Source organism: Macaca mulatta, chromosome 3 (assembly GCF_049350105.2).
Source record: "Macaca mulatta isolate MMU2019108-1 chromosome 3, T2T-MMU8v2.0, whole genome shotgun sequence".
NCBI classification, from domain to species: domain Eukaryota; kingdom Metazoa; phylum Chordata; class Mammalia; order Primates; family Cercopithecidae; genus Macaca; species Macaca mulatta.
The window spans coordinates 123,198,431-123,211,329 of record NC_133408.1 but is presented as its reverse complement, the minus strand read 5'-3'; the positions used below and the strand labels follow the sequence as shown (position 1 = coordinate 123,211,329).

Here is a 12,899-nt window from a genome sequence, read left to right as displayed (position 1 = left end):
TAATAGTCTTGCATTAAAAAAAATTAAACCCATCATCACTCTGCTGTCCACAGAAAACATGGCAGTATATTTTTTAATATAGCACAATTTCAACTACATTTTAAACTAAAAGCATTAAATATAACTGTAATTTAATCACCCTCCTTTAATTTGAATTCACATGGTAGATACTTATAGCTACTTAAAAAATTAAGTGGCAAAATGTATATGAAGAATATGTATCTTGATATTTTAATTATGCTCAATTGAATGTACTTAGATTTAAAGTGCTTTTCACAAATGACATGTGCTAAGAATATCTAATTGCACACTGACATTCTAAAATGTGTGCTTACATGTGTCAAAAATAGATTAATATAAAGTTATAGAATAGACTTTGACTAAAACCCAAATATATTATTTTGATTATCTGGACACAAACAAAATTGTAACTACAAACAAGATATATAGTAATAAATGTCTAATAATTTATGTTTCATTAAGATGAACACACAAGTGATGACAGTGCTTGATATTTGAATAAATTAGAAAATAAAGACTTGTAAAGGAATCTAAGATTCGACATATTTTCCATTTACTTTCTTACTAACTCAATGTTAAATAGAGACATGAAAATAATTTGTAGTGTAACTATTATTATTGTATGTAGAGCTCACAGGTAAAAAAGAGATATTCAGCAAATAGCAGTGGATGGAGTAAATTAAAACACACTGCCCAATTGCAGTCAAGTGCTGTTCACAACTGTTCACAAATGCTGAAGATGGCATTCAGCAACCTCACAGAGAAGATGGCAAAGATGAGGTGGCATGAGGTCGGGAGGCCACTCACCCCGTCCAGCTCTGAAGGGAAGTGTGTTGGGCCCACTGCCTTCACAAGATATATCATCACCCTCCTGCAATCAGAAACTTGAGTCCTCACAAACTGAAAGAAAGACCTTTTCTTAAACCCTAGTATTAGGGGCTGAATTGCATCTCTCCAAAATTTGTATACTGAAGTCCTAACCTTCAGGACCTCAAAATGTGACTGGATTTGGACTTAGGGCCTTTTAAGAGGTAATTAAGAAGAAATGAAGTCAGATGGATGGGCCCTAATCCAATATGACTGGTGTCCTTATAATTAGAGATTAAGACACAGACAACACACGGACTGAGGGGTGACCATGTGAGGACACAGTGAGAAGGCGGCCATCTGCAAGAAAAGAAGACAGGCCTCAGAAGAAACCAAAACTGCCAACACCTTAACCTAGTACTTCCAGTTACCTGTTGTTTAAACCTCCCAATCTGTGGTATGAGGCATTTTGTTACGGCAGCCCTACCAAATGAATACACTAAGTTAGACTATCTGTCTAAATGCACATCTCTAAACATAAAGCAATATATAATTTTTTTCTATTGATTTGGTATGAAAATAAAACTCTTAAGTGAAAAATGTGTTACTAGATTATTAACAATATTGGAACGATAATAAATTCTTACTCCATAATTGATTCTGAGAAAAATACCAAACTGAAATATCCTAGTCCTAATTTCTTAACCACATGGTGAGGCAGAAAAAGGCTATTGTGTTTACATGTTTTACAAATATTAAGTTTCATGTTTTCAGCTTCATGGGGTTTTAATGGGCCCATAGAAGCCTGGCCAAGAAACCGAAGTGGAATCCATTTGACTGACATTAAAAAGCAATTAAGTTACAGGCCTGTCAAATATGTTAACATTTGGGGTCTGCCTGTTATACATGTGTATTTTGACTACTACTACCAGAAAAGTTTAATGATTTACAGACCTTCGATGTCTAAAGTACCTTCACTGTACGAAAGCTATGACCTAGTCTTTCTTAAGATTTTCCTATCACAACAAACTCCTCCCTATTTACTAGAAATCCAGAAAGATGGCCCAATGTTTGAACTATGTTGAGTCAAACGACTCTGAGACTTTCCCAGAGAGGAGAAAGGGAGAAAAATAGAAAGGAAATATCTGGCTGGCCCAGTGTCTAGCACGAGAGTTGGACTTTTCCCTAATAAGATGACATTTCTGAGCCACTAAAGGCAGCCCTTAGTCAGGGAGGCTATGCTTAACTGTCTTAGTCTGTTTGGGTGTCTATAATGAAGATTCATAGACTACGTGGCTTATAAACAACAAAAATTCCTTTATCAGAGTTCTGGAGGCTCGAAATCTGAGATCACAGTCCGGCATGGTTGGGATTTAGTGAGCACTACTTCCTGGCTCACAGATGTTGTCTTCTCACTGTGTCCTCACATGGAGGAAGGAGTGGTGATCTCTCTGGGATCCCTTTTATAAGGGCATTAATCTCAACCTGTAGGTTCCACCCTCATGACCTAATCACCCCCAAAGATCCCACTCTTCTAATACCATCACACTGGGAGTTAGGTTCAGACCTAGCAATTGTGGGGGAAATAAACATTCAATCTATAGCACCCATGAGCCCTTAGTACCATCAGATATTTCTTTTATTTTTGCCCTCGGTCCAAGTAGAATCATCTGGAGAAAGAGCCTCTCATTGGAGTAGGCAAGCAGCAGAACTCTATTCAAGACCAATGTCTTAGTCCCATTGCCTGGAGGACTTTTTGAGCAAACCGATGGAGCTGCCTCTTGGCTTTTCAGAAATCTGCAAATTTAGATAGTGCCATGAAGTTAGAATTTTTATTTTTTTGGCTATCAATTGGCTCCTCCTTTTTTAAACCTCCTCTTTTCTATGATTCCTTCATGACTCTGACATAATTTCATGTTAGTCATTCAATAAAGTCTTTTCTACTTAAAATACAAGCCATAATAAATAAGCTATACCAAATGCTCCAAGTTGTTTATCTTCATCCTGTTCTTAAGATTCTGAATATATTTAGGGATTATTTATTTGTCATTCTTAGAAATGAAGTCAAATAAAGTAAATAGGAGCCTTATAAAGGTTGGTTCTATTACTGGGCGATCATGGAATACTTTCTTGTGAAATATCCTGGATATGTAGACACCTAGCCATGTTACAGCTATTCCCTCAATTTCTGCACCCCTACTCTCCCACCAATTTTTGGAGTTAATTCCTCTTTGCTGGTCATCAGTCTCTAAATTAATAGTAACATGGTATACAGAGCCACTACCCTTTCTTCCCAATTCTATAACCAACACCTTGTAGTCAAGCATTTATTCATTCAACAGAGATTTTTTTGGTTTCTTCCATATGTCAGACACAATGCTAGGCACACAGCTGTAACAGTGTGACATAGGCCCTGTCATCCATATTTATAGATGTCACAGTTCAGCCATTTACTCAAGGTCTGTGAGATGCAATTAGTTGTCAGCAAAAAGTTATGAAGGAAGATCTCCTCAAGTGGCAAAGCAGTGACCACGGTTGACAAAGACAGCAGGTCATATAATACCAGATACAGTCTCCAATCCTTCAAGTCAAGAAGAGATGGAAGGCAGAGATAAAGCATAAGTACAAATCAAGAAAATCTTTAATATGGTCTTACATTTTGGGGGAGTATGCAAAAAGTTCTCCCAGGGAATATTCCAAATAATAACAATAATAACATTTGAAAACAATGTAATCACTAGATTTTCACTGAACTACAAAAGGTTATAAAGATATAGCATTAAAAAATTAACATTATTGTTATAGCATCACTATAATGCATAATATATCTTAATTAATTCACATGTCACTCGAGAGTGACTTCATAACAATTCAACCTAATGATTAAGCCTCACATCATCTTATATTTATAAGTAAGATATGTGCAGAGGCTTGCATAGTGAAATAAAAATTCTATTTTAGGAAAACTACACTATGATGCTACATATCCACACGAAATCCTGGGAAGAAAAAAATCGCAAAGTAAGACTTAAATTCACTTCAGACAATCTGTCTCACCAGCTCTGATTGTCAGAGTATACGTATTCATTATATGAGGAAATTTTCTTCCTGGTTTGATACGATTGAGTATGAAATCATAAGGGATTTCAAGTTCAATCACAAGGAATAGTGACTTTGAGTATATTTTATGACCAAAGTATACACAATACTACTCAGGGAAAACTTACAGAATTCAGAGCTAAAAACAAAACAGTACAAGAAGGGTTTGAAGACACTTATAGATAGCTGAAACAAATGGAAATGTTAAGCAAAGTCATTAATATCCGGGTGGGGCCATGACTCGAGGCTGCCATATGTATGGCCTAGCACACAAAGATCAGGTTTGCCAACCAGATTTCCTCTCTCAATAATTACATGAAAAGCAAAACAAAACTGAACAACTTGAGCTAATTAGCTGGGAGCTGGGGCAAGGGATGAAAAGAGGCTGTCTCCTACTGTGAGAGAGACTAAGTGGCTGGCAAGAACATGAAGGGAATTCTTGAGAAAGTCAACATCAGTTCTTCAGGAAGAGAAGTGATGGATTAGAATAGTCAAAAGATGTGCAGAGTGATGCAAAGTCACTGCGAGAGACAAAGAAGGCCAAGTAGAGAAAATGGAGAGAGTAGCCAGTTCCTAATGCTGCCTCAATTCTCGAGAGCCTTCAATTTCATTTAATGGATACCCTTAACCTTCACTTATCTCCACTTTGGTGAGTTTCTGCCCCCTGCTACCAGAAGCAATCTAGAGAATGAATGGGTTCTAGGATCAGCAACAGACCCTCAGAGAAGGCATGAGATGGGCTATGAAACCTTCACAAGATGAAGGGCAATGAAGATGTTCCCAGCTCACAACACGGGTTACTGAATCCTCCAGTGGTAGCTGAAACATCCTTTGCTATTATTCCTATTAAGATATAGAGTCTAATTTCTCTCCTGTTGAATCTGGGCCAGCCTAACTGGCTTGTCTGACCAACAGAATGCACTGGCAGTGACCTTCAAGGTCAGGTCATAAGAAGTCTTGTCTCTGACCAGGACTCTTAAGATGCCTGCTCTTGGGAGGCTCCCTCTCCGAATCAAACTGTCAATGTTTGAAAAGACCAAGCTACACAGAGAAGTCAAGCAGGTGCTCTGGACCACAGCCCCAGCAGTGACGAGAGTGAGCCACCTTGGATATCTGTCCCGGTAGACCCTTCAGATGAGTCTGGCCCCAGCTTCCACTAGCCCATAACCACATAAGAATCCCAAGTACAACCCTCCCAGGCTGAGCCCAGTCAATCCACAGAACCACAAGAGAGAATAATAATAAGTATTTATTTGAAGTCACTAAATTTGCAGATTATTTGTTATGCAGCAATAGATAATCAGAACACCTCTCCTCCTCAGTGATGGAGAAACACTGAAATCATTCCTGTTAGGAGGAAAGCCTTGGAACTCGGATTGGCATGCACTGTGGACACAGGATGAAATTAAAGTCATTTTTAGAAAAAGGATGCTATGCTACCCAGCAGAGGAAATCAACCAGTAGAGAAATGACAAATAAGCAGGTTCACAAAGAAGACCAGAGATTTCAGGAGCACCTGAGGTAGCTGAGGTCCTCAAGAGCCATATCCAAACTCCAATACACCTATTCCATTCCGTTCCACCCAAAAAGCCAAACTAAAACATTCATTTTCATAAAATTCTCTCTCTCTCTCTGTGTATACACACACACACACACACACACACACACACACACACACACACACTAGAAGTTAAAAAGTAGACACTAGAGGCCAGGCACGGTGGCTCACGCCTGTAATCCCAGCACTTTGGGAGGTCGAGGTGGGTAGATCATAAGTTCAGGAGTTCGAGACCAGCCTGGCCAATATGGTGAAACCTCATCTTTACTAAACATACAAAAAAATTAGCCGGGCATGGTGGCACATGCCTGTAATCCCAACTACTCGGGAGGCTGAGGCAGGAGAATCGCTTGAATCCAAGAGGCAGAGGTTGCAGTGAGCTGAGATCGCGCCACTGCACTCCAGCCTGGGTGACAAAGCGAGACTCCATCTCAAAAAAAAAAAAAAAAAAAGTAGACACTAGAAGAGCAGGAAGACTAGCACTGAAGTCATGATTTAATTCTTTCATACATATTATCTCATTTAATTTTTCTCACAATCAGGCAAGGTAAGTGTGGGGCATTAAAGATGGCTGCAACATCATTGTCACGTCTCCCATTCAGAGGCAGACTATTTTCCCTGGCACTGACTGAATCTGGCTGACCTATAACCTGTTTTCACAAATACACTGTGGCTAAATTAATGTTGCATAATCTCAAAAACTGGGCCTGAGATTTTTCTCAGTTTCTTATTCTGCTCTCAGAACTCACTTTCTTAAGTCTGACACTATAGTATGAGGAAGCTCACACAGCTATGCCATGTGGAGAACCTGTCCCCACCCAGCCCTGGCTCCAGCTGAGCTCCAAGCTGGCTGCCATTTGTGTGAGGACATTCTGGACCTTCTAGCTACCTCACTACTCCAGCTGAAATCATGGGAAAGAGACAGAAACCACGGGAAGGAGGCAGCATTCATGAAAAAGAACAGATTTTTTTTGTTTTTTTAAATACTTTAAGTTCTAGGGTACATGTACACAATGTGCAGGTTTGTTACATATGTACACATGTGCCATGTTGGTGTGCTGTACTAATTAACTCGTCATTTACATTAGGTATATCTCCTAATGCTATCCCTCCACCCTCTCCCCACCTCACAACAGGTTCCCCTTCCTGTGTGAGGTTCCCCTTCCTGTGTCCAAGTGTTCTCGTTGTTCAATTCCCACCTATGAGTGAGAACATGCAGTGTTTGTTTTTTTGTCCTCGCGACAGTTTGCTCAGAATGATGGTTTCCGGCTTCATCCATGTCCCTACAAAGGACATGAAATCATCCTTTTTTATGGCTGCATAGTATTCCATGGTGTATATGTGCCACATTTTCTTAATCCAGTCTATCACTGATGGACATTTGGGTTGATTCCAAGTCTTTGCTATTGTGAATAGTGCCGCAGTAAACATACGTGTGCATGTGTTTTTATAGCAGCATGATTTATAATCCTTTGGGTATATACCCAGTAATGGGATGGCTGGGTCAAATGGTGTTTCTAGTCCTAGATCCTTGAGGAATCACCACACTGTCTTCCACAATGGTTGAACTAGTTTACAGTCCCACCAGCAGTATAAAAGAGTTCCTATTTCTCCACATCCTCTCCAGCACCTGCTGTTTCCTGACTTTTTAATGATCGCCATTAGAACAGATTATTGTTTTAAACCACTAAGTTTTGGAGGGGTTTGTTATACAGCAATAGACAACTGAAAGAGAAAGTTGCTATCTAAATTTTATAGACAAGAAAACTGCAACTCAGAGAAGTCAAGTAAGTTGTGTAATCCTTGATTCACATCTGGCAGGTGAAGGCCTTGAGACCCCAAACTGACTAAAAGCCCATGTTCTTTCCAGTAAACTGGACTGCCTCTTGTTAGATGTGATTATTCTTACTACAAATGGCTATGATTTTCAAAAGGATTAACTTTACCAAAAAAAAAAGAAAAAACAAAAAACAAAAAACAAAAAATGAAGAAGCATCCCTGTTGGCAATTCTCAGAAATTAGAATGGCAAGGTTTTAAAAGGAATACTTTCACTTTGTAAAATGGTCTCCATCTATATGCTTTCTATTCTTGGTGATTTGGGAATCATCGTTAAGTACGGCTTGGAGAGAAAGGTGATAAGTTTTATTGTTAATGACAGGAAGGGGTTTGGCAAACATTAAAGAAAAGATATAAATTAGCCCATTACCAGATTTGTCATTGATTGGCTGTGAAGATTGACAAGATCACTTTTGAGTGATTTTAGCTTTAAAATTCTTTCATTTAACCAATATTTATAAAGAGTCTACAGGTTACCATGCAATGCCTGCAGTCCCTGGAATACATCAATGAATAAGAAGATCCATGTCCTTGCAGAACTTGTACTCTACCGTGAAGGGGACAGAAAATAAACAAAAATCATGAAAAATAAGTAAGTTATACAGAATGTTTGAAGGTGGTGAGAACTATGGCAACAGGAGAAGAAAGGGGGTGATGGGAAGGCAGGCTGATAGGTAGATAGGGAGTGTTTGCTGGCAGTGGGGAGGGTTAACATTTTTAAACTAAGTATCATGTATAAGTTTAAAGCATAAGACTGAAGCAACGACTGTTGTCTAGGGAGAAACCCCAAGTAACCAAAAGCTTGGTTAAATGAATACACTGTTCCAACCATAAGTCTATCTAGAAACCCACACATCTGTAACAGACATACGCAGTATATGCCACATTCCAACACTAGAACGTAATACTCCCATTTACTATTATTTTCTGATAAGCAAAGCACATGAGTTGCACTAATGGGAAAAAATGCAAAGGCATCAATCTGGGAATCATATGAGTTGTTCCTAGAGCATTGTGTTAGGATGAAGCATTCAAAAACAAACATTTATACTGCTTAGGATACTCACAAGTAATAAAAAGTAGAAAGACATGCTTAGAATGAAAAACACCAGTGTCAGGACAGAGTTTTCTCTTGGGAGATAAGGGAAGGAAAAGCAATTTGGACAGGTACATTAAGGGCCTCCAACTGCTGTCAAGTTTGCCACCAATCTAAGTGGTAGGCACACCTGTGTCTGTATCTTTGTGTTTTTCAAAATCTTTCAAAATAAAACAATTGCAACTGAATGTAATGTATGAGATGAGTAATAAAAACTTGCCTTAAAAACAGTATTTGATATGTGGCTGGACAAACTGGCATAAACCATCATGCATCTGGGAATCACCATAACGGTGGGAATCAGGCAGCCAACAGCATTAGGGTACTACTTATTTATAGGGGAGAGTAATTAAGATTACTCTTCATTCCATGTTTTCCCAACAGTGTTATTCTCACCAGTCCCTTTTAGAACCAGTGACACAAACATATAAATTGTTTTTCCAACTAAAAATGCACTCAAAATAATACAAACTTCGATAAACACCAATTATATTTACAACATGCACACTCATGCACACAAATGTGTGCATCACAGTGAAAAAATACCCTGGGACCACTATCAAAGGACCATAGTTTAAAACATGTTAATTTGTCTTTCCAAAAATTACTACACAATACTACTACTTTGTATTGGTATATGAACAGTTTTTACTAAACATGGCTTTATAAGACAGATGTTCATATTTTTATGACTTTCTTAGTAATATTAGATTTATTTTCATGCCAAATAAATTAATCATCATATTTATACTTCTTCCTTGAAACTAGTCATCGCATCACTTGTATTCCTTACTTGGTGACTTTTTTTAAAGATCAAAAGATCAAAAGCTAAAGATCCCAGGCTCCTCAAGATTTCAACCTAGATGCATGTTACGCTAGATATATAAAAGTCATACACTTACTTTGTCGAATGAAGCACTGCAGCCTACAGATCATACTGCATTACATACGTTATTTTTCATTTTTTCTTAAAGTAACAGCAAAAAAGCAATAAAGACAACATATTCAGATGTAATATGTCAGTCTTCAGAATCATTGGGAACCTAACTGGAAGTGGCTAGTGGTAACAGAACCTCTGTCTTCTGACACACTGACTGAAAGTTTCCATGGTCACTAACACAGATTCTCAATCACAGCCCTCTAAAGGCGCCAAGTATTTGATCCAAGAAGGGAAAAGATGGAAAAAAACCCAGAAGGCATACACACACACACACACACACACACACACACACATATACACACACACACACATATATATATACCTCATGCAGGGAAGACTGAAGGTCCAGGTCTCCATTACAACTCCCACAACTACAACCCTAATTTAGAATGCAGAAACCAAACTTACGGAGAAAACACAAACCACAAAGAATTATTTCAGATTTAGAGTTTGTAAACCCCAGTCTCAGCACTGAGTTTTGTCTTAAAACATGCTGAATGTATCACTACTGTTAAAGTGTGAATCTATAAAAATGCTCAGAAAACTGGAGTCAATTTTTTAACGGTGCTCTAAACTAAAACTAATCTCAAATGCAAAAAATGAGTTTAAAAATAAATAACAGACTTGCCCTTTTTCCTATGTCAATGAAACAGAAGATTATTTTTTAATCTCTTCAGTTACAGGCTTTATTATACCAAAAATAATAAATAAGAAATGGGATAAACTTTATTCCTTTCTAGTGACAATGATTTTTTTCCCTCCAAATTTAGTAACACTTTCATTTTTCAAAAAAAAAAATACAATAAAACAGGTTGTTTAGCTAATCACTATGAAGTTATGAGACAAAGACCTCCCTACATACTTTCCTCGTTTTTGCAGAAACAGATCATAAAACAGAAGAAGCCTTGTTCAAAGAAATGAGCAGCTTTGGTTACAAGTGCAAAAGTCAGCCATGTGTACTAATTCTCAGTAATAATGAAGCAAGGTGAGGTCCCCAGAGACTTAAAAGTCAACACCTAGCAATGCTTGGATGAACTAAGATGAGGAACCGCTCATGTGGCACAACCTTACAAAACCCTTTGTATTCCCAATAGGACAGATGAGGCTGTGGAACTCACAACAACCCTCTAAGGTGTGTGACTGCCTCCAATTATACAGAAAACTTTGCTAAAGCCTGCAAAGAAAGATGCTGCTGCTACTTAAAAAATGCATGGCTGGGCGGGGTGGCCCACGCCTGTAATCCCAGCTCTTTGGGAGGCCAAGGTGGGCAGATCAGGAGGTCAGGAGATTGAGACCATCCTGGCCAACATGGTGAAACCCAGTCTCTACTAAAAATGCAGAGAAGTTAGCTGGGCATGGTGGTGCGTGCCTGTAGTCCCAGCTACTCAGGAGGCTGAGGCAGGAGAATCGCTTGAACCTGGGAGATGGAGGTTGCGATCGCGTCACTGCACTCCGGCCTGGTGACAGAGCAAAACTGTCTTTAAAAAAAAAAAGAAAAAAAAAAAAGGATGTGTGTGCACACACAAACACACAGAAAATGGAACCATCCATTCATCTACTCAGAGATCTAAAGGGACCTTGGTTGTCTGCTACCTACAGGATTGCTTACCTGAAAATAAACTCTTACTTCTTAAAGTAATGACTGGGGGAAAAAAGGCAAGGGAGAAGACTTGAAAAGCTAGGGACCACTGTCTACCTCTGAGATGAAGGATGGCAAATCTCATTTCACAGATATTTTAAGTAGCTGTAAAGCCTAAGTGGCTCCAATTTTAAGCCTGTGTTTAGATCAGGTTTGAAAAGGGCTACATCTCTTTACATAACTAGGCACCACTTCTGATGCCAATGTGCTTTGTGTTTGAAATGGGCGACTGCATATGCAAAAACAAGACCACCTACAGATGGCACCTAGAAAATACGTGCCACAACCAATCTCCTTGGCACCCAGAGGCATGTGCAGGCAAAATGCTTTCATTAAAAAGAAAATAAATCTCTGGGCACCATGCCATGATGATTGCCAACATCTTGAGTAGTATCACATAATTAATTTTACATTTTAATTCTTATAGAAATCTATGATCATATCTTTTCAGAAAGTTTAAAATGTAACTTAAAAAAAACAACAACCCCACCTGACCTACCAAAAAACCCTGCTATATCCTGGACCCTGTAACAACCTGAAGGACTAGGCTAGGCACAGCCTATGGATATACCTATCCAAAAATTAGAAAACCTACTTACTCAAATGGAAACTACAGAGTTGTTTTAAATGGAGAGTACTTATGGGGAAGAGCAACTTCTAAAATTCTCTTTGATTATTATTGTGTGCCCTTTTTATTTAGGACATTAAAGGCTCCTTTTTTCCATCCTGAATGCTCCTAAAGTTACAGAACAAGGGGATCCTGCCTGGCCATCTCCGACAGGTCACTGATCAAACAGAGAGGCAGGCAGTAGCCAAATTCCATCCATCTCTAAAGAATACCAGGAGCTAGGACTTCTTAGCTCCTGCTACATTTAAGAAACCATCATTCAATGTTAGATAGGACAATAAGCCCTTTCCACACAAACATTGTCCAACGTCTAAACTCAAGGATCTTCAAGAAAAAAATTACTTCAGGAATACTACTTCCTGCCCAGAGTAAGCCAATTTTAAAAAGTGACTTCATCTTTTTTATAAGAAATAGGTTCAGATAAAAAAAATACCAATTTTGTATTGCCTGAGTGATCAAAGCCTGTTATTTAACCAACCTTATCTTTAAATAACACTAGTCTTTGTATAAGAGTTTAATTTACTTAAAGTATTTACATTCACATGAACAAACCAGTACATGAGATAAAACGAGACACAATGTTTTGCTGAGCTTCAGAACAAGATGCAGGTTGTTCATCCATATAAGGAAACAATCATTCCAAGCGTTTTTGACAATGCAGAGCACACTCAGCCAGTTATTTCCCAGCATTGTTCTCCCAAAAGCAGTGGAAGCCTGAACAGATGCTGCCACTTGCAAGGCAAAGCCAAGCAAAGAGCTATGGTTGCTGACTTCAAACTACAAGTTTTAGTGCCTGACCCAGCAGAGGGTGCCATGAGGAAAGAATGTACTAAACATTAACTTTAGAAAAGGTTAGCAAAGATTTTTCAAAGGGCAAACACTTCTGTCACAAATGACTTCTATTGCAGAACAAACCATAAGCAATGACGAATTTAACAGGCATGACTTAACAGGCAGTAAGATCAGAAACATTTACCCTTCCACCTCTGGAGTGGTTCGCCTGTCTAGGAAAAGCCGAGGTGCCCTAGTAGACTCTGCCCTTGTGCAGGATCTGTGGTTAAACAGAAGCCTTAGTCCACACCTGTTGACCATGGCAGTGATATATATGTGAAACAAATCTTTTCAATGTAGAGATCTTCAAAAGGTACTTACGCAGCCTCCAGCAAGAATTTCTGCTGCAAGTGGGACCGAACCATCTTTGTGCATAAATTTATCCCTCACAAAATCGTTCACCTTGAAGAAAAATATTTATAGAAGCTGATGAAAAATATAAA

General features: G+C 38.6%; 1 protein-coding gene across 4 annotated transcripts in view; it reads right to left on the bottom strand.

Moving 5' to 3' along the window:
• SLC25A13 (solute carrier family 25 member 13) overlaps positions 1–12,899 on the bottom strand; it is a 199,630-nt gene that overhangs the window by 43,794 nt on the left and 142,937 nt on the right. For all 4 annotated transcript variants that reach the window (XM_015134304.3, XM_077997027.1, XM_015134303.3 and 1 more), the window contains one exon: positions 12,778–12,858. In XM_015134304.3, coding sequence (XP_014989790.1) covers positions 12,778–12,858 — 81 coding nt within the window. The remainder of the gene's footprint in view (positions 1–12,777; positions 12,859–12,899) is intronic.